We start from the raw sequence: 21,695 nt of genomic DNA, 5'->3' as shown, positions 1-21,695 counted from the left end.
AGTGTTTGTCTTCTTGCCTCTAGCTTATTTCACTTAGTATAATGTCATCAAAATATGTCATTGGCAGAATTTCATTCCTCTTTAAGGCTTAGTAATATTCCATTGTATGTAGAGCCACATTTTGTTTATCCATTCATTCATTGATGGGACACTTGGGTTACTTCCACATTTAGGCTACTGTGAATAATGCTGCTATGAACATGGGTATGCAAGTCCACTATCCTGGTCGGATAAACAAACTGTGATTTGTCCATATAACAGAATAGTACTCCACTACACAAAGGAACTATCGACACATTTAACAACACAAATGAAATAATACTCAAATAATTATACTAAGGTAAAAGGTCGATAATTAGCTAATTATACCGAGTGAAAAAAGCCACATCCCCCAAATAATACATATATGATCCATTTATATAAGGTGATGAAAAATACAATGGAGTCTACAGTGAGAGAAAGCAGATCAGTAGGCCTCTGGAGAAAGTATGGGAGCGGTGGCGGCAAACTCACTTCCGCAGCACATATGCTAAAGATTACAAAGGGTCACCAGAACATTCTGGAGGTAACGGATATGCTCATTCCCTTGATTGCGGTGGTACACATGACAAACATCATCAAACTGTACAGTTTAATTATGTGCAGTTTATTATAAATTATACTTGACCAACTATTTTTTAAAGCAAAATCCCCCCCCCCCCCAAAAACAGGATATATAACATGATCCCATATATATATCGAAGGTGGAAAAGAAGAAAGAAAAAAAAAATACAGCATCGACTCCCAAATATTTCCAGCAATTCTCTCTAGACAGGATTATAAAATCTTTGGATATGAATTCATATCTCCTTTGGAAGGAGGAGTTTGCTTAAATATGTTTTCTAATTTAAATGTTTTCTAATTCCCCTGCAATGAACATGTATTGCTTTCCCAATAAAGCAATCTACCGGTTAAAGGATGCTCCTTCCTACAAAGGAAATAAGCCCCAACCCGCACACAACCTGCGGCGTGAGCACGACTGTACCCGCAAAAAGCAGCCCAACTGCGCTTATTTCCTTGCAGGAACCACCCCCTCCCACGTCCCACTCTGTGGTTGGTCCAGGCAGGGCTGATGCCACGCCCACACCCACGCTGCCATGTGACCAGGGCCTCACCAATCAGGACATCCTGGCCCCCTGGCCCCAGGGACTCGGGCAGGGAGCCACTGACGGATTTTCAGTAACTTTTAAGAAAAAGGCTCTTTCTCAGGGACTCCAAGCAGAGTGGATATACGGCTGAAGCTGCCCGTGGAGGAAGGGAGAAACCTGCTACCTGGTCAGAGTCTACCTCAGAAGAAAGCCAAGTGGAGAGAGGGGCCAACGGAGACCAGTTTGTAACATCCTTGGTAGAGCATCTGCATCCAGGTGTGTCTAAAGCCACTTACCATTAAGTGAGCCAGGGAATTCTTTCTTTTGCTTATGCGACTGTCCCGTTCCTGAAGCTCCTGTGCTGACCGGGCTCAGCAGGCGCCCTCACACAGGGGTCTGCTAACCCTGCACCCTCAAGTCCTCCATCTCCACCTACCCCTTTAGATCATTATGGTTGCTGGGCGGCGTTGGCACGAATGGGCCTCTGCCCCCAGAACTTTGTGGGCCTCTCTTATCCCTCCTGTCGGAAGTCTAGCGACTCTTGAGCCTAGCTGGCTGGGTTTGAATTCTAGTTCCACCAGCTGTGTGACCTTGGGTATGTTTCTGGACTCGGGTCTCGGTTCTGGGTCTTGGTTGCCTCAGCTGTAATAACACTACCCAGTGGTAGAATTCCTGAGTTAAGTGAAATAATGCAGTGCCTGGCACATAGTAAGCACTCAGTAAATTTATTAACATCATCACCTACTGAACACCTCACCAAGCACTGCTTTTGGACCTCATTAGAAGTGCTTATTATTAATTTTATTTTGACTGCCATTTGCTGCTTCTAAGCAGTCTAAAGGAGGTGTCACACCTGGATGCAGATGTTCTCCAAGGCCCCTGTGGCTCCCTTTAGGACACTTACCACCCTCTGGGGTAACTATCTAACTCCAGGTCTGTCTCCAACAGGCTGTGGGCTCCGCAAAGCAGGTGGAATCTTATTCTTCTGTCCTTAGAGCCCAGCACAGAGTGTAGCGGAAGCACACAAGCGGTACGATTCTGGAATGGATTGGGGGTGGAGTGGGTTGAGGTCATTTCAACAAGGCAGCCAGGAGCTTGCAGAGTCTTAACAGCGCACCTCCCCTCAGTCCTTGAATCCACTGGTCAGCAAACCTGTTCAGGTAGTGGCAGAGAATGCAATGGCAGAGCCATCTTTTGCAAACTAAGAACTCCTTTCTTAGATACTGTGACATTTCTGTCAGGAGTCCCCTGTTGTTCCTACCAGTCAAGCTGCCAGATTAAAATTGATTGACCATTTCTTCATTTTCCAGTCCATATTCATTTGCTACTTTATAGATTCATTTCACCCAGGGGCATTCTTTGCCAGTGAACAAGATTGCAGGGGGCGGGGGAGGGGAGAGAGAAGAGCAAAGATTTAATAATAATAAACAGAACATTTTACATTGAGCTAATTCTTCCCATTGTTTTTTTTTTTTTTCCTAATGTTTTGAGAAAGATGGCCAATTTGCCACCACCTGCTTTGTCCCGTTCAGCTCTCTGCCATCTGAGAAATTCTGCTCCATCCTTGGGCCTGATTCCCTGCTAACCCCAGCATCCTCTTCACCTCACCACCACTTCCCCCAAAATAAAGCTCCAAAGAGAAAGGGGAATGAGGTCATTCCACGTTTATCTGGGAATGAATGCAATGGCCATCGGGGTGACTGTGTGAGCTCCACTGTGGGTTCTTGGGTGACTTTTGTCCTTTAATCCCTCAGCACCCCTAAGAGGTCAATGCTCTTGGGTATCCCTGTGTTCCAGATGAGGAAACAACAGAGGGATGATCCCTGCCCAGGGGCATATGGCCAGGAAGACTACAATTAGAACCCAGTCCCCTCTGTAACCAAAGGGCAGAAATGGGATCTTGTATACAGTAAGGCCATTGAGAATCCAAGTTGACCAATACCAGAGGCCCTGGGGCTCTGCTGTTGGGGACTGGGGTTGGGGGAGCGGTTGGGAGGGTAGATAAGAGCCACCCCTCTCCTCACCCCAGCCTGCAGCCCTTCATTCCTGACAACTGCTGAGACTCCAAGCTGGTATCTCTTAGATTAGCCCCCAGCTATTTTTATTCTGCCCTTGTTTAGGGAAGAAACACAGCTTGGGCAAACCCAAGGCAGGGCCCCAGGGGAGACCACCATTAGTCAAGGAAGAAAAGGAAGCTTCTTTTACATTTACTATCTTTTTTTTTTTTTTTTCTTTAGAAAAATATCCAAATTGGGTCACCCTGCCAAACTGCTGCCAGCGGAGCCTTCTGCCCTCCTGAATTCACTAACTGCATTGTATCTGTCTTCCTTCAGAACAATATTAAATTGTTGAATGAAGTCTCATCCTCTTGGGCAGGTGGCAAGAGGTATGAAGCAGATGGCTTGGTGAAGGGAAAAGGAAGCCATGGGAGGGAAAATGGGAGGTGTGTCAGGGAAGACAGGGAAGCCAGAGAAGAGCCAGGCCAGTGCCTGTGAGGGAGAGGTCCCTCCTGAAGTGGAGGATTCTGAGACAGAGACATCTGAGTGGAGATGAGAGAGAACTGGAGCTCACCTGAGAGTCAGTCGTGGAGACAGAACTTTGAAATTATTGACAGCGATTCTCTAGATGATTGTTAAACTGTGGGGGGGAGAAGGATGACCTTGCCTGTGAGGGAATACATAGAAGAAGAGGGAAGCAGCTCTAATAAGCCAGCACTTAAAGGATGAAGAGAAGGTGAAGAAAGAAGAGTAAGGAGGAGTTGCCAGAGAACAAGAGGAAAACCGAGAGGGTGGTATCGCAGAAGCAGGAGGTTTCTGGGAGGAACGAATGCCCACCATGGTCCACAAATGCTAAGGATGAGGTAGGTGGGGGCAGACATCCTTCAGAGGAACAGCCTGGAGGTAACTGATGACCCCAAGGAGGCTTGTTTCTGGGAGAGTGACTATAGCAGAAATCAGACTGAGGTGGGCGGGGAAGTGGAAGGTGAGGAAACAGACTGTGTCGTAGAAGTTGAGCAGTAAAGAGGAGAAGACAGAGCAGTGGCTCTGGGGGGAAGGCATCATCGTCCCTGTCCCATCGCAGAGGACTACTCTCTCCCTCCACAGGTCCCCTGTGGCAGCCAGTGCACAGAAACCGCTGTCATTCTGTGTTGTCCTTAAAGGCAAGAGGGAGGGGTGCTATAGTTAGGTGCAGTCCTCAGGTTATTAACACACAGCGGGAACTCCACAAGCAGTAGATGCTTTTGATGATGACAGTGACAATGACAAGGATGGATGAAGACAACTATGAAAAACAGATTCTTGCAGAACAGAAAGTCTCCTGTTTTGGGGATTCAAAGAACAGACTCCCTAAGAAGTCTAAGTGGTAAGAGTGGCTCCTCTGTCTCTGGGCATTCCTCCTTGTTCTCATGTGCTATTTCCTCTTTTTTGGGTCATTATTTCTTTTTTATCTACACTCATATCTCTGGGCATTCTCTTCCAACCTCATGGCTTTAAATCTCATCCATGTGTCTTCTTCCACATTTATGCCAGGAGCCCTGACTGCTCTCCCAAACCCCAGACTCCCATAACTACGTGTGTACCTGGCATCTTGACTAGGGGATCTAACAGACATCTCGAGCCCAACACGTCCAAAACCCAACTCCAGATCTCTCCTTCCTTTACTTACTTAGGCCAAGAATTTCATAGTTTTAGAGTGCTCAGCTGGCTCACTTGGTAGAGCATGAGACTCTTGTCTCAGGATTTAAGTTCAAGCCCCAGATTGGGCATACAGATTAAAGGGACATTTAAAAAAAAATGAATGTCATAATTTTAGCTCTCATCCCTTCAAGAATGATACCATTTCTTCAAGAAATGTTATCCCATTGGTTCTGTCTTCAAAATATATACAGAATATGACTACTTTTCACCACTTCTGCTGCTTCAGCCACATACAAGCCACCATCAATCTGTCACCTGGACATGTGCAATGGTCCTTCCAATTGGCCACCCTGCTCTGCACTTGTCTCATTCACTTTGTTCTCTACACATAGGTCATATCAAGTCACTCCTCTGCCCCAAGTGGCTCCCTATGTCCCTCAAAGTACAAGCTCAATCATTCCAATGACCTACAAGGCTTTTCATGATTCCCCACTCTGGCTGATGTCCTGTGTCACTTCTCTACCACTCCTCACACTCTGCTCTAGCCACATGAGCTTCCTTGCTGTTCCCCCATCAGTCATGCTCCAGTATGTGCATGGAAACATTTCTGATGTATGGGTTTTTTTCCCACACCAATAAGCAATTCTAGCTGGAGTTCTAGTCCTATAATTCAACTCAATTTGGACACTACCTACCTGGTCATCAGATCCCACAGGCTAAAGGCTCAGTGCCACAAAACTGTGGCCCACCCCCACCCCCACTTCAGCTGCCCATCTCAAGTCTAGGTTGTCACGGAGGCTTCTGACCAATAGGCCACAGATAAGAGGTTCCCATGAGCACCTCCTCCTTAGTTTGATTAATTCGCTGGAGATGTTCAAAGAAATGAAGGAAACATTTTACTGACTAGATTACCAGTTTATTACAAGAGGTTGTAACTGAGGAGCAGCCAGATGGAAGAGATACCAGGGCAAGGCATGAAGAAAGGATGCAGAACTTCCATGCCCTCCCCAAGTGTGCCATCCTCCCTCAATCTCCACATCCTCACCAACCTGGAAGATCTCTGAACCCAGTCCTTTCGGGTTTTGTGGAGGCTTCATTACATTACAGGCATGACTGATTAAATCACTGGCCATCGGTGACTGGACTCCATCTCTAGCCCCTCTGCCCTCCTCTGAGGCCTCAGAGCCTCCTCTGAGGCTATTGATAACTAGCCCCATCCTTAGTGCTTTCCAAAAGTTGCCTCATGAAGACAACAGAAGAAACCTTTATCACTCTCATTGTAGTAAAGTCCAAGGGATTTAGCAGCTCTGTGCCAGGACTGGGGACACCAAATATATATTTCTGATGGTAAATCAGTGTCACAGATGCTCCCACTGTAAGCCTCTGCACTAGCTCCAGCTGGCCCCTGTGTGGACCGCTCCTCCCTGAGCAGTCCACATGGGTAAGGCATCTCCCTCCTCAATAAGCCTTTGCTCAGATCTTACCTCAATGAGGCCGCCCTCTTTGACCATCCGCTTTAATACTGCATACCTATCCCCACACCTACATTCTAGGTCTCCATTAGCCGGATTCACTTTTCCCTAAAACATTTGTTTTCTAACAGAATGAATGGCTTAGTATTGTAATTGTTTATCAGCTGCCTGTCCTCCCCCACATACTGTACGTTCCATGACGACAGGGAATCTTTGTTTTGTTCACTGAGTGCACTAGCACAGTACCTGATACAAAGTAGGTGCTCAGTAAATACTTGAATGAACAACCTCTTGACAGCTGCTCTGTCCTTTTAACTCCTCGACTGTCATCTAAGCAAAATGTGGAATATAAGTTTGCCTGTTAACAGTGAAAATTAAAATCATTTATGAAACATCTCTCAAAAGCTATATAGGTAAACTTTGTACATTTGTATTTTTTTTTCAAAGTCTGGTATCTGGAAAAAAAATCCATAAGAATATTCCACGTAGGGGCACCTGGGTGGCTCAGTGGGTTAAAACCTCTGCCTTCGGCTTAGGTCATGATCCCTGGGTCCTGGGATCAAGCCCCACATAGGGCTCTCTGCTCAGTGGAGAGCCTGCTTCTTCCTCTCTCTCTCTGCCTCTCTGCCTACTTGTGATGCCTGTCAAATAAATAAATAAATCTTTTTTAAAAAGTAAAAAAAAAAATATTCCATGTATACTGATAGGGAGTCCTAAACACAGCAAGACCGTAGAGCAAATGTGAACACTGCCCTCTCACGGTTGAACATGGCAATGGCTGCTTTTCTGCCAGCCCACTTGGGGATGATTTTGAATCCCCGTGGCTGGGTGATAGGGGTTGCAAGACATAACGCTACTGATGACATTTCAAATTCAACCTATTTGGGGAAGGAAGGAAGTTAAAGAAGAATAAAGTCAAAGGGAGATTTTTTTTTTAAGGAGTACAGAGCCCACACATTCCCATATTGTAAGGAGGATGTTGACAATTAGTGGGAAGCAGTAAAGAAAAATGTTAAGACAAGAAAATCCTAAATTGATAACATCCATCTGCTGCACTTACAGCTGGAATCTGAGTGGGAATTTCCCATCTGTGCTTTATTCTCAGCTTTAATTTGACTATAAATAAGACACATGCGTGCACATTTTGCACTGTCTTCTGAGGCCAAAAATTGTTTAAGAATGATATATATAGAGAAGTGTGTATCTGTACCATGTACACACACACACACACACACACACACACACACACTTAACCTAGAATGTGTTCATTAGTCAGTCTGAGGTGTGTAGCCAATCTCTTACACACTTAGTCCTGTGACAATCTGGCACTTCATAACTGAAGCCGGAACTGTTCACACCCTCCCTCTGCTCAAGCAGATCTAAACAGAACTTCCGACACCCAGGCCAGCTTTCACTGAAGCCCATTTGCGGCAGGAAACCTCAGGGCCCAGAGTCCTGGAGGAGGCCCCATTTGGGAAGCCCACTGTCCAGTCAGACAGAAGCTGCATTTGTTACTTTACATTCTTGTCTGATTCTCATATTGACTCTACAAATGTCTACATGGACTATCACTCCCACTTTACATGTGGGGAAACTGAGGCTTAGTGACAAAAGGTAACTTGCCTATGGTCACATAGTCCCTTACAGTAGAGGCAAGACTCAAAACCAAGGTTCAAAGTCCATGTTCTTTCCACTTTCCCCTCTGCCTCTATGTTACACCTCCCAGGGCCTCTGGGGCTATAAATAGTGGGGAGGCTGGATTTCATATGTGAGGCCAGTCAGGCCTATAGCATAAGGAGACACTAACATCTCCCAGCCTGAGCCCTAGTATCCCCCAGGCCTCAGCAGAACTCAGGTCCAGACAGGCCTCAGCTTATCACTAGCCTTGCTCTCATGGTTATATTTAGCTCTGGACCTCAGAAAGACATGGGCCAGCCCCCAAGACATGGCACACCCCCAGGCCAGGCCCACCACGGTACATAGAAAGAGAAGGATGTCTGCCTGAGCCTTTTTAGATGTGGTGTCAGCCACGTCCAGTGGGGACTTTTTGTAACCCACTTTTTTAGAGCATACGAGATCTTGTTCTTCTTGCTCCCTGAGGGAGGAACCGCAGCTGCTTTAACAAGTATTTGTAATAGTCAGCAGTGTCTGTAATACATTGCATGTGGCTGTTGCTTAATAATCCTTTGTTGAATGAACAAATAAATGATCTAAGTTTATGTCCTAGAAATCTAGACATCAAAAACAGGACACAGATTCCCAGAAGGATACCTTATAAATCCACATGCATTTCATTCTATTAAATATAGTCAAGTTTATTCAAGGAATGGACATGAGTTTTCCTCATCCTTCTTCTCCCCAATTCTCTCTTCCTTCTGCCAGATCTGGCATTAAGGCTATAGCAGGAGAAGTAGAGTGAGGAGGATCCAATCCTGAAGGCTGGCCTCTGCATGCCCCATGTGACAGCCACACACACCGGGTGATGGCTCCTGGAGTCCCTGTGTCCTGCAGGTGTCCTGGTAACAGGCCTCCTCTTGCTCTACTCACCTTCTACAGGCCAGCCAGCTGCCTGCAGAAAGCCCGGGGGGCCGGGTCTGCAAACCACCTGCTGAGCACCTTGAGCAAGCCGCAGAGGTGTACAAGGTGTGCACTGGTTTGGCAGCCTGGGCTGAGCTCAGGAGCATGGACAGATCCTGACACTGGAGCTAAACGGGCAAAAGCTGGTAATTCCAGATCTTACAAAAATGGAAAGAGCCGCTTTTTTACAATATAAAGGACCGTAGCAAGGAAAAGGGCCAGGGCAAGGAAAATGAGAAGCTTGTCCGTCAGCTCTCGGCGATTATATTTTGTGATAAGCTTCCGTCCCAACTGGATGGTCCCTGACATGGACTTAAACTCTTCATTTGCATCCAGGATAGTCCGGGAAGAATTGGCTGAAACAAAAGAGGGAGGGAGCCCGACTCAGAGACTGTAGAGCACCAAATCCAAAGACTTTGCCCTGCTGGCTGGGTTACCAGCAAATAACATTGCACTCTGTAGCACTTTCCCCTCAGCCACAAGCAAAGATGTGAGCAGAAACAATCCAGAGGAGCAATGAACAAGCATATTATAAGGAAAGCACCTCTCTAGGTCCCATCCAGCTCAGAGTGACATGATTTGTTTATATACAATGTCACAGGGCCAAAACTAGGTATTTTTCAATGTGAACATCACTAGGGAAAAAAGAAGAGAGTTCCTTTCCTGACTATTGATCTCAGTTTTCCAAAGCAGGCAGGCGCTGGTGAGAAGAGTCACCTGCCCCAAGATGAACCTGGGTGACTGTGGCCAGGCACTCTCTGAAGTCCTTTTGGGGTCAGAAGCTAGAAGTTACCAAGACTTTCCACCTGAGGTGCACCCTGCCAGGACCCCTGAGAGTCAGATCTGCTCTTGGTAGAATCCAAAAGAGTTGGGCTGGTGCCTGCCCCCAGCCCCACACATATTATTTCTTCAGTCCTGGGACACTGCTGTAGCTTTAAAGATGTCACACCTACGTCACACCTAGGCTCAGGCCACTGTATGAAACGTAAGGAGATGTGCATGTGCCTTAAGGCTCACTGTGCCTAGGAAGACAAATGTACTTCTGAGTATGGGTATTTGAGCCGGACACTTGGGTAAGAAGGTCTGCCTCGTAAGATTCTCCCCAAAAACCCAACATCATCAGAACATCCACAGAATAAAATATGTTGTTAAGTGGAAGAGTGAGGTGTGAAAGAGCATATGTGAAAACTGCCATTTGTTGAGAGGGGGATAAACAATATTTAATTTGCTTATGCTATACATGCTTGGAGGAGCTCAGAAGGATATAAAAGAATCTTTTAACAGTGGTTGCCCTTGGGGAGTAGACTTGATGGCCAGGGGTCAGAAGAGAGAGCTATGTCCAGGGCTGTGCAGTCCAATAATGCAGCCCCTAGACACAGGTGGCACTTGAACATGTATTATGTGGCTAAACCAAGCTGAGATGTCCCTAGATGCAAAGTACACACATGATTTCAAAGACTTAGTATGAGAAAAAGATAAAATATCTCAGTAGATTTTGATATTAATTACATACTGAAATGGTAATATCTTATACGTAATGGGTTAAATAAATTCACAGGTTTCTTTTACCTTTTTTAAGGTGCCTACTGGAAAATTTAAAGTTAAATACATGGCTCACATTCTATTTATGTTGGACAATACAGGCCTAGAGGCTTTTTTCTTAATCACGTAATGCCTATTACCTTTCATAAAATTAAAAGTCAATAAGTAAGTAAAAGAAATTACCGGAGGAAGCAGAGCAGCATTTATATAAAGACAGATGAAGGGGAAAAATAAACACACACTCGGATAACAAAATCCCTCTCTTGGCCTTTTCTCCATGCCTACTGCCATCCCAAAAAGCCTAAGAGTCAGCTCCAAAAAATCTAATAGGCCTTTCTTATTCAACTTCATATTATAGAGAATTTTAAAGCATCACCAAAGTAGACAGAACAGTATCATGAAATGCCCTGTGCCCATTACCCATACCCAAGAACCACCAACTCCCTGGCACTCTGGTCCCCATACTACCCCACCCAATTCCAGCAAATTCCAGACACTATATCCCTCATACGCTTAAAAAAACAAAAAACAAAGCTGTAGTCCTATTAGGCTCTTAAATCAAGCTGAATTTGTAAGCTCTAAGGAAAGGATTAAGAATGCATTCTTCTGGGATGCCTGGGTGGCTCAGTTGGTTAAGCGGCTGCCTTCAGCTCAGGTCATGATCCCAGCGTCCTGGAATGGAGTCCCACGTCGGACTCCTTGCTCGGCAGGGAGCCTGCTTCTCCTTCTGCCTCTGCCTGCCTCTCTGTCTGCCTGTGCTCACTCGCTCTCTCTCCCTCTATCCCTGACAAATAAATAAAATCTTTATTAAAAAAAAGAATGCATTCTTCTTTCTTCAATAGTTTTCCCTCCTACAAAATGGGCTCTAAGAACAGCCCTCAGCACCCCAGAAGCCATTCAGCATCTGTGCACCCTTCTTACCACTTAACTATCTCATCTGTTTCTGATGTGTGTATAAACTGTGTGTGTGTGTGTGTGTGTGTGTGTGTGCGTGTGTGTGTGTGCGTGTGTGTGTGTGCAGGTGGGGGCGGGGGGGGGGTCCTGTCACCTGCATCAAAGCAGAAAAGCCCTCCACTCAAAGGCCAGGTGGCCTCCTATTTTGCAGATTCTCCAGGCCTCTTTGAAGGCGTGAGCCCCGAGCCCAGCACACATGTAGCAGAGGTGATCAGCTGGTACTGAGCCTAAATGCCCAGGTAACTGACCCTGGGGACAAGTTGCTTGCATAGCTTTTCCTTCCTCCTGTTTGAGCAGTGCACTGAAAAAAAAGTGGCTCAAAATTATAGATACCTTTTAAGAGTGATAATGGTATTGTGGTTTGGTTTTGTTTGTTTTTTGTTTCAAGAGTCTCTTATCTTTTAGAGAGACAAGTTGAGATATTTACAGATGATGTCTGTGATTTGCTCTGAAATAATCCAGATGGAGGCCCAGGAAGGGTGGGGCTGAAACAAGACCGGCCAGGAGCTAACAACTGCATACTGTGCTCTCTGCTTTTGTCTCTTCATGAAATCTTCCAAAACTGTCTCAAACAGTAAACTCTCTCCTGTTTTCCTATACAGTAGGGAGACAACATGGTAAGGCTGTTGGAGAGAACCAGGTGCTCAAGTGGCTTCTTTTTTGGCTTCTCACTGAATCTTTTAAAAGGCGCTCACAGTAAATATAACACCGGACAGTATATCATATGCTGAGGCCCTAGCAGACCAACCAGCAGCCAATACACTAAACATCTCCTCAAGCAATGATTCCCCAACCTGCCTGGTCACATGGTCCACAGAACTCAAGAGAAAAAAACAGACTGCTAGGCTCCTCCCCCAACCCTGCTAGCACCCACTTTCCAAGAGAAGGCCTGGGAATTCTGCTTTTCACATGAAGCCCTGGGAGTGCTTCTGCTGGGAAGCATTTTGACAGGGCTGTGCAGATCTTCCAGGACAACTACAAAACCAAAAAGAGAAGTAAGAGCAACACACCCCACTCTGGGTAACACCACACTGTCAAAGAAGTGAGAAGCCACACAAGTCAGTAAGCTTGGAGATGAGGCTGTGGAGAGGGGCAAAGGTGGAAGATCCTGGTGGCAGGTGTCAGAGCAAGGGCTTTGGGAGAAGCTTCTATCTCCAGGTCTCGCTTTACCTAGCGTCTGCATGGCTTCCTCGCTCTGCTGGACCTGCTGGGACATCATCCTGCTGATCCCCATGAGGCTCTCCGTGATGGCACTGGACGTCTGGGCCAGGCTCTCTTTGGTGGTTTTCCTATAAGTCCAGAGTGGGAGGAGGTATGTCAACAAAACCCTGGCTGCAAGAAAACCCATCTTCAAATGAGATCCCATTTTTTAAAATCTATCAAAATAACATATTTAAATATCAATGATCACAGTCAATACCCGCAAGGGTATGCTGATACCACACTTCTGAAGACTACTAGTAGGAATGCAATCTGGTGCTACCTTCTGTAAAGCAATTTGGCAATATGTATTAAGAGCCTTAGAAACATTTATACCTTTGACCCAATAATCTCATCCCTGGGAAACTCTCCAATGGAAAAATCCAAAATGTAGGCAAAGCCTACATTTTGTCCTAAGATGTGGCCTTGTGTATTATTTACAATACTGACAAACCAGAAATGTAAACAGACACAAACAGGATTAGCTAATACAGGGGAATACTATGTACTCTTAAACTTTGTTTTAGAGTTTCTAAAATAACAAGCAAATCTTTGTGCTACTATACTATGTGAAGAAGAGCGGGGCCCTATGTTTCATATACGGTAGGATTCTGACTTTGCAAAAAAAAAAAAAAATGGTGGGAGGAGGCAATATATCAAAATGTGTGCAACACAGTGACAGTATGGTTTCAGTTTGTCATTAACATTTTTCTTTATTTTACCAATTAATTACAAGTAAGCATGTATTTCTTTCATACTTAAAAAAAATTACCTATATAATAAAGTGCCAATATAATAAAGTGCCTATATAATAAAGTGTTTTACATTGAAAACAAGAAGGGGTTTCCTATGCAGGTTTTGCACCTTGCCAATTGCTATCTGTTCTTTCATCAGGGCCCAGAAAGACAAAAAGACCGATACCTTTGCCTTAAGAGGTCTCCTCCCTGGAGAAGTTGTGCTTTCTCTAGATTGTCGATAGCGATTTTGCAAGTGAGATTAGCCTTCCTCCATGAGGTCTGATTGCTGAAATCAGAAGGGTCTTACATGAGTTTCTGTCAATCAGATCAAGTCACAGCAGTTCTTCCTTCTGGCAAGGGAGTGAGGGGGAAGGCCGCCCAGGAATGGACACCAGAGAGTCCATGCCTCCCACCACTTCCACCTCTTGGTTGCCCCAGCAACTGCTCCAGCTCAGGCAACAACATCTCTAGGGACCCTGGTGGCTGCCTCTGGGATGTTCTCTTACTGCCCTACTCTCTATAGCTGTCCCTTTCCTTCCAGGGCAGCAAGAGGGAGCAGTCTGGCCATGGGACTTCTGTGCTGACAGCCTGCAGTGGCTTCAGACTTCAAACTTGCCTTGGGAGTACGAGGCCCTGCTCTGTCAAGTTATCACTAACATTTTACTGCTCTCTGCCTTGTGCACTGGTTGGTTCCACTTCTTGAAGAAATGGAAGAACCGTGAAAAACAACCATGTCTTACTCATCCCTGGATCACCAGTACCTACCCAGAACAATAGTCTCTGGCCCATTAGCCAATCAATAGGTATTATGAGAAGGAGGAAAATCATAGAAAAGTAGTTTTCCTCAATATTTTTTTTCTTTTTAAAAAGTTTTAAATTTTTTTCTTTTTTGAGAGAAAGAGCACGTGTGAGGGCGAGAGCAGGGGGAGAGGAAGAGGGAGAGAGAGAAAATCTCAAGCAGGCTCCATGCTCAGCACAGAGCCTGACACAGGGCTTGATCCCAGTGCCCTGAGACCATGACCTAAGCCAAAATCAGGTGTTGGGTGCTCAACTGACTGAGCCAACCAGGCGCTCCTAAATTATTTAAATTCCAGTTAGATAACATGCAGTGTAATATTAGTTTCAAGTGTGCAATACAATGATTCAGCACTTTGGTCTTACTCAGTATTTTTTAAAGATTTGTCTTTAGACACCCAGAACAGTCACGAATAAGACAAACACAAGGTATTAGGCAGAGCCCAGTTTCATGGGACTTATTCTTTACTTGACCTCCCTTATGAGAGACAACTCAAATTTAGTGAACAGCTCCCTGGGGTTAGCAGTGCAGCCTTTGTCGACGGACTATAAAAATATTAACTGCGCCCCTCAGAGAATCAAACTCAAGAACTATGGCTCTTGGTGAGCTGGTTCACATCAACTATGCTAACCCCTGAGATATTTACAAAGTCAAACACAGGGCACGTGAACTGGCAGGGTGTTTTTCTAAGAGCACCTCTGTGCTTAAAACATTAAAAAGAGATGTCTGCCACCAGAACAGCACTGCTATGCCATTCTACACCTGATATTTAAAAAGAATCAATTAAATTTTTGAACTGTTAGCAAGGGGGTTCTCGATGAAATTTTTGAACTGTTAGCAAGGGGGTTCTGCCGGGCCTTGTGACACAGACATGAGTAAACCACAGTGGCTGCCCTCAAGGGGGTTCAATTTATTGGGGAAAAAGACAAGCAAACAAACATTTGCTGAACAGTGTGATAAGCACGATAACCCAGGCAAGCACAACCAGTTTTCACACACAATTGCCTAAGTATTCATTATACTGCTTTCTCTCTATCTCCCTGTAACTCCACATTGTGAGTGGCCATTCTCAACTTTAAAGCCATGTGAAGCCCATCTTATCTAGTGTAACCTACTATACTTTATACAAGGGGTCCTCCTGACTTAGTGTTTATAATCCGAGTATCCTTGGTGGCCAACGGAAGCAAACGCCATCACGACACAAAGTATTACAACCGAGCCACGCGTTTTAACACTGGTCGCTACTCACACATCCCTTCCTATTTATACTAGGCTCTACCATGCCCACATCTTTGTCAGTCTCCTACTGTTGCTGGGTGTTATAAACACAGCTGTTGCTCAGCAAGGATGATGCTGGAGAATTATTCAAATCAGAAGCAAAACCAGAGACAGGTCTGGCAGAGTTAGAGCAATTAACAAGTTTGAAGGAAACACCCAGGAGGAGGAGGATTAGCAGGGGCTTCAAAAGAGAATGACTTGCCTACCAGAGGATTGGGAAAGCTGATGGAGTGAGCCCTCAAATATTTTTGCCACAACACTTATGATTATGATACAAAAGTCAAATGTGAAGGGATGGGTACTCTTTCATGCCATCAGACAATTTTGTTGGAAAGTCCCACAACTCAATACCCAGAAATAGCACATACCTCAATTATACAAAGGTTAGCACACAGCTACAACGATAACCACCATTTAACATAGCATAACATTTTATATTTTGGGGTATTTTATTTTTTAAGATAAAGTTCCATTTAAAACTTTCTAAATTTTGGTCCATCTTAAGCAGGACTTTCTTTGGTAGCAATTACCCTTAAAGAAAAAAGACCCTGTGGTGCATGGTATGAAATGTGTAAGCCTGGCTATTCACAGACCTGTACCCCTGGGGCAAATAATGTATTATAAGTAATAAAAATTATTACTTAAATAAAAATTATTAATTAAAAAAAGACCCTGTATCACAAAAGCAACCATTTTTTGGTTTTGACTTAAAAAAAATAATAAAATGGTAAATATGCTTTTATAAACTATACACACATTTGACCTACCAACAACCACTGCTGGCCTCTGCTTTGAGAACTATTGATCTAGAGAAGACACTCAGTCTGTGTATAAATGACACAATTAAATCATTAAGCCAGGTTTGTTAGGCAAGCCCTTGTACAAGCCTCCCAGGGAGCCTGTGACCTAGCACAAGCCCCACCTACCTGAGCATCTGCTTTTTGTGATTCTCCACTTCCTGGAGCAGAACTTGTTTCTCTGACTCTTTGTCTTGCTCTTTAGCTGACTGCTCAAGCTCCTTTGGGGGAAAAGAGGTCTATATTAAAATAATTTTAAAAGCCAATATAAAAACCAAAGAGCACTTCTCTTTCTAGGTGGTTATACAATAGCACTTGAAAACCCTTCTAAAAGAGAACACTTAGAGGGGTGCTTGGGTGGCTCAGTTGTTAAGTGTCTGCCTTTGGCTTAGGTCATGATCCCAGAGTCCTGGGATTGAGCCCCAGGAAGCCTGCCTAAGCCAAGCAGGAAGCCTGTTTCTCCCTCTCCCACTCCCACTACTTGTATTCCCTCTCTTGCTGTGTGTCTATCAAATAAATAAATAAAATCTTTAAAAAAAAAAAATAAAGAGAGAACATTTAGGAATGCCAGGTAACAGAACAAACATCCTTATAAGTATATAGCTGACTTGCAAGAAAGTAAGGATAATCCTCAGGACCCCAGGGAGAGAAGGGAACTAAGAGCCAGAGCGCTCAACCTGTGAGCTATGCATAGCTGCCCTGGAATGAGAGATTCACTCCTATAATCTAGGGCATACCTGGAATGAAAAGGGAATAAAAAGTTAGTAAATAGGAGCCCCCTGGTCCCACTTGGAGATAACATGGAAATACCAAACTGCTACATGTCTAAATCCTCACTCTCAAACCCTGTAGCTATTTCATTATCGACTAGTAGCAAACAATTTGAAGGTTCACTGTGTGCCCATATTTACACACATACATTCATATATATAAAACATGTGAAAATAACAGCCTTTCAAAAATAAAAAATTAAATGATTAAATCAGTGCTAGAGTGAAGGCAAAAAGATCAGCTAGGTTCAGTGATACTGCTAAAATTCTTAAGTAAACTCTTATGAAAGAAACTGCTTATTTTCACAATTGCCTTGCAAATCCCTTAAGAAGGCAACGCACCGGACCCAGACATACTATTTCTGAATGGCCAGTTTTTCTTCCAGGTTTGAAACGGATTGTCCTCTGTTGAACAGCGGAAGTTGTCAGAAGCATCTGGGGCCATGTCACAGGAAAATCACAAGTCTTTAAATCCCAGCACCACAAGCAGTGAGACCAGGTGCCCCAAGGCCCACTTAGGAATGGGCAGATGCATGCACCCATCTTATTCTCACTAGGGCACAGCAGCAGAAACAGGCTATGCAAATGGGTACTTCTCACTGCAGTGGTTTTTGAGAGCACATATACCTTACATGGATTCAGGAGTGCTGTATGTGCCTATGAAGTGACTGCACACCTTAGAAAAAGGAAGGAAGAGGTTAGGCAAAGCACAGGATTAAAAAACCCCAGTGAACACTGACGATGCATTCAAAAGTTCCTTACTTTTACCTGGAGAACACGGTAGTACAGTTACTCGCACTGTCAAAACGTTTACTAAAGAACCTGGACAGCTCTCAAGCAGAGGTTACTGCCAGGATGGGGCCTCCTCATTGTTCCCCAATTGCCCCACATCTCAGCTCTGCAGCTACTCACCTGTATTCTGTGCCGCAATTGCTGAAACTTCTCTTTTACTTTAGTATTCAGTTCGGTAAGTGCACTCAATGGTCCTGAACAATCTCGAATATCCTAGGAGACATTGAAGAGGTGAGGGTGGCCTTTCTCGAGGCAATAAAATGAAATGATACCATCTGTACAGTGAGAGTTGGCTTAGACCACAACTAAGGCTGGCCTACTGACTATAATTCATCCTGATCTTTGAGGCTTACCTCTGCAACACAAGTAAAAACATTATCATTTACATTTCTCTCTTAGCTCTTTAAATTAATTTTGAGCAGATAATATAAAAGCATAAAAAGAAACACAACTGTCTTGACTTGTTAGTTCCTAAAGTTTAACAAAACGCTGCCCGGTCAGTATAAAAAGGCTTAAAGTAGCTTGTATGTCCAAAAAGAATGGACATCCGAAGGTGATACTTAAACTTTAGATCTTTCCAACTTGAAAATCAGGATGCTCAATTCATGGCATCATCGAACAAGGTTAACTTCAACCTGATTTTACAAACCATCTATTATAAATCACACTGTTTAGAGCCATGTTCAAGGGTAGACTTAGAATTTGTTTCTGGACATTCAAAATTACTGGCGTCAGGTTTTAGAGCAGGCCTTAGACCCAGAGTATGTGGATTCAAATTCTGGCTGTGGCAACTTTTTCGCTGTGTAACAAAAAGTCACTTGAGTTCTCTCTGCCTCAGTTTCCTCATCACACTGCCCACCACACAGACATCTAATAAGATGAGTCTTATTAGAGAGTACAGAAGGGGACTAAAGCAGCTTAGATTATGTGAAAAGACAATTTTATTTGTATGAATCCTAAATTTATTTTTCTAGATTCATCCCAGAAGTTCTGCAGTGTGTATGGAGAAGTGAAGTTGAAGAAGACGTTTAAATGTTTGCATCAAGTTTCCTCACTTATTCTCTGGCTTTGTCGTTAAATCACACACCCTTGCACCACCATAAGGTTTATTCTGCATCTGGTTTCCATGGAGAGTCCTACTGTCCTTCACTTTTTGCCACAGCTAGTTGCAAACTAAGTCCACATCTAATGTTTAGTAACATTTGTTGAAAAGGGAAATAACGCCTAAAATCAAGGTTTAAAACTCCCAGTTTCTTTCTGCTAAATTCTAGGAACCATTTCTACATTCCTAACTCTTGCCTGTGCCAACTGGTTACTGCTCTGCTGCCTTCTACCCTCAAATGGCTTAAGGCAAAGCATCGCAATTACCCCATCTGTTCAACAAAGTTATAGATACTCCCTAAGTCCCTTCTCTGGGCTGACTTTCCCCGTCCGGTCGCAGTCTTGCCACCATCTGCCTTCTGATTCAGGCCTTCATATTTTATCCGATTTCCTCATTTACAAAGTTCATTTCATCGGGTGCCTCCCATGTCAGGCAGCCTTTGGTACCACGGGACACCACACCCTGACCAGTTGGCCAGGAGGGGGTGAGGCTAATGGCTCCCAGGACGCCACCAAATGGTGGGGAAGTTGGTGTCAGAAGGCGTGGCCTACCAGGGTGGCAGGTATGTTATGCGGTGGTCCCCGCAGAGAAGTGTGTGAGGGGGCGGCCAATGGGGCCACAAAGGGGAAGCCTGGTCAGGAGCCGGGGAACATGGGACTGTCCAGACAGGGCAAGGCAACAGCAAGTGAAGGGAGGATCAGGGCCAACGGTCAAGGAGACGGGACCAAAGGGACACCACAACGAGGCAGCCGGCCATGGGGCGGGATCAACGACCTCAGAGACCTGACCAAGTGGTTAAAGCTCGGGAGGGAGACCACCGAGTTCATAGGAGGCCACTGGAGCCTGGGTTTAGGGACGCTGGAGCCCGGCAGGGGTCTCGGGAATTAGTACCTGGATAAGAGCCTTCACCTCCAGGTCGAATTTGACAATCTCTTGGTTACAGATACGGACGTGTACATCTTGCGAGGCCGCCATGTTGAGGCCGCCAGCGACGGGCAGCGGCGGTGCCCAAATTTATGCGCGTTTCGCGTCGCGTTCCTTCTGCGTGCGGTCTTTCGGCAGCGCCCTCTAGAGACCGGCCTGAGGCGTGCGAGGGTCCGGGCGGTAAGTCCTGGGGATTTTTCGTGAAAACTCGGGAAGGATTCAGCTTGGCCTCTTGGCGTGGTCCTAGGAACACGGAGAAGAAGAGAGGGAGTATCAAGGGCGTTTTAACAGTGGCTTTTCCCCATCTTCTATCTAAGAGCCATTCTAATGACTCCATATTTTTTGCATAATGGGGAAAAAAAAAGACTGGAAGGAAAGTATCAATTGGGATATCTCTGGAAGGAGGAGTTAACAATTTTTTATATTTCTTTAAATTTTCTTGTATTTTCCATATGTTATACAGTGAATATAAATTGTGGAGCGAATGAAAAATGGTATTACTACTTCTAATTTATGGAATTCAAGGCAGGTCTCTTAGAGCACCCCTGCCAGTTCAATACTCCGTCCAAGGGTTCTAAAATCACAACTGATCAAGCCACTTCCCTGCCTATAACTCTTCTATGGCTCCTGGCAGTTTCCTTTTGTGTACAGGTGGATTTATTAAATCTACCTCACTGGAGTAGTTTTGATGGAAATAATTAAGAGCAGACCCTCAACAAATGCTGGCTCTTTTGTTTCAGTTTTATTATTATTATTATTTTTTTAAGATTTATTTATTTATTTATTTGACAGAGAGAAATTACAAGTACACTGAGAGGCAGGCAGAGAGAGAGAGAGAAGGAAGCAGGCTCCCTGCTGAGCAGAGAGCCCGACGCGGGACTCAATCCCAGGACCCTGAGATCATGACCTGAGCCGAAGGCAGCGGCCCAACCCACTGAGCCACCCAGGCGCCCCTTCAGTTTTATTATTAAATAGTCCAAGTTTCCTAGCTGGTGTTCAAGGCCGTGAGCTACCTCAGCCCATCCCTCTCCTGGATTCCTCAAGCTCTTTTTGTATCTATAGCTTTGGAATGTGCTGTTCCCTTTTCTTAGAAGGCTTCCCCCCTCTCGTTCCTACCCCATGTACTTTTTTGTTCACATCAGCAACCATAAAATATGAAGACCTGAATGCCTAGCTGTGTATTTTTCTTAATCCTTCAGCCACAGCTGAAAGAGGCAATGCCCCAGTTTTACAGCTCAGTAGATGGACGAAGAGTCGACCACAGCAAAACCAAAACTGAACACCTGTGCCCCATGGTTACCTAACTTGAACGTGGAGGAGCTTTCACTGAAAGCCATGTCTTCCCTCAAAAACCAAATCTGACCCCTTGGGTAGTGTTGCATACATGGGGCTATGTAGCTTGCCCATCTGTTTCTCCATTGTTCCACACGGCCCCTTAAGGTGTTCATCATCCCACCGCACCTAACAGGCAGGGTATTGCAGGCTTGGGAGTCAACCCTGCTTGACTCCTGCTGGACGATTCACTTCACATCTCTGTGCCTCAGAATCCTCCGGACGCTAACTGGTGGTAATCACAGGGTTGTCTGGAGGATTAAATAAGGTAGTACATGAAGAGCGCCAAGCATAGTGCAGCAGTGTGGCATGTGTTTAAGAACTCAACGGGCATTAGCTGCTATGACTTTACTGACATTTTTGGAACGCTGCCTATGTGCCAGGCACTTTGTGCTAGGTTCTTAATGTGTGTCATCGAACTGAACTCTCATGGCAAACCTATGAGGTAGAATTATCCACATTTTACAGGAGAAGAAACAGCACAGAGAGAATGACTTGCCCAGTGCAGAAAGTGCTAGTTGAAAGATATGTGCATTTTAAAATTTGGATACATACTACCAAATTGGTCTTCAGACAGTTTATATCCATTTATACTCCCACAGCAGTGCAGTACAAATGCCTGCTTTCCCGCCAACGTGCTGTGTTAACAAATACTAA

General features: G+C 44.8%; 2 protein-coding genes and 1 long non-coding RNA gene across 6 annotated transcripts in view; 1 reads left to right on the top strand and 2 right to left on the bottom strand.

Annotated features, from left to right (window-relative positions):
• Positions 1 to 680: 680 nt before the first annotated feature.
• On the bottom strand, positions 681 to 19,847 carry BNIP1 (BCL2 interacting protein 1). Of its 4 annotated transcripts, none has more exons than XM_059417378.1 (6): positions 17,801 to 17,888; positions 17,231 to 17,564; positions 16,248 to 16,339; positions 13,432 to 13,533; positions 12,481 to 12,599; positions 681 to 2,165 (listed from the first exon to the last, which is right to left on the bottom strand). In XM_059417378.1, the coding sequence occupies exons 2-6, from the start codon at positions 17,429 to 17,431 to the stop codon at positions 2,119 to 2,121; spliced, it is 561 nt and encodes a 186-aa protein (XP_059273361.1). In that variant the 5' UTR covers positions 17,432 to 17,564; positions 17,801 to 17,888; the 3' UTR covers positions 681 to 2,118. The 4 variants fall into 4 exon arrangements, with proteins under 4 accessions (XP_059273361.1, XP_059273360.1, XP_059273358.1 ...); XM_059417377.1 differs by lacking the exons at positions 681 to 2,165; positions 17,231 to 17,564 and adding exons at positions 2,172 to 9,170; positions 19,674 to 19,847 and having other exon boundaries at positions 17,801 to 17,893; XM_059417375.1 differs by lacking the exon at positions 681 to 2,165 and adding an exon at positions 2,172 to 9,170.
• LOC132028433 (uncharacterized) lies at positions 19,066 to 20,865 on the top strand. Its single transcript, XR_009407436.1, has 3 exons — positions 19,066 to 19,344; positions 19,726 to 19,886; positions 20,499 to 20,865. It is a non-coding gene; the product is annotated as an uncharacterized LOC132028433 (long non-coding RNA).
• The window catches only part of CREBRF (CREB3 regulatory factor), a 60,899-nt gene continuing 59,068 nt past the window's right edge, over positions 19,865 to 21,695 (bottom strand). Inside the window, exon 10 of the mRNA XM_059417372.1 lies at positions 19,865 to 19,949. The gene's annotated coding sequence lies outside the window, so the exon portion shown is untranslated. The remainder of the gene's footprint in view (positions 19,950 to 21,695) is intronic.

The sequence above is a fragment of the Mustela nigripes genome, chromosome 12 (assembly GCF_022355385.1).
Source record: "Mustela nigripes isolate SB6536 chromosome 12, MUSNIG.SB6536, whole genome shotgun sequence".
Classification (NCBI taxonomy): Eukaryota; Metazoa; Chordata; class Mammalia; order Carnivora; family Mustelidae; genus Mustela; species Mustela nigripes.
This window is presented reverse-complemented; position numbering and strand designations above follow the sequence as displayed.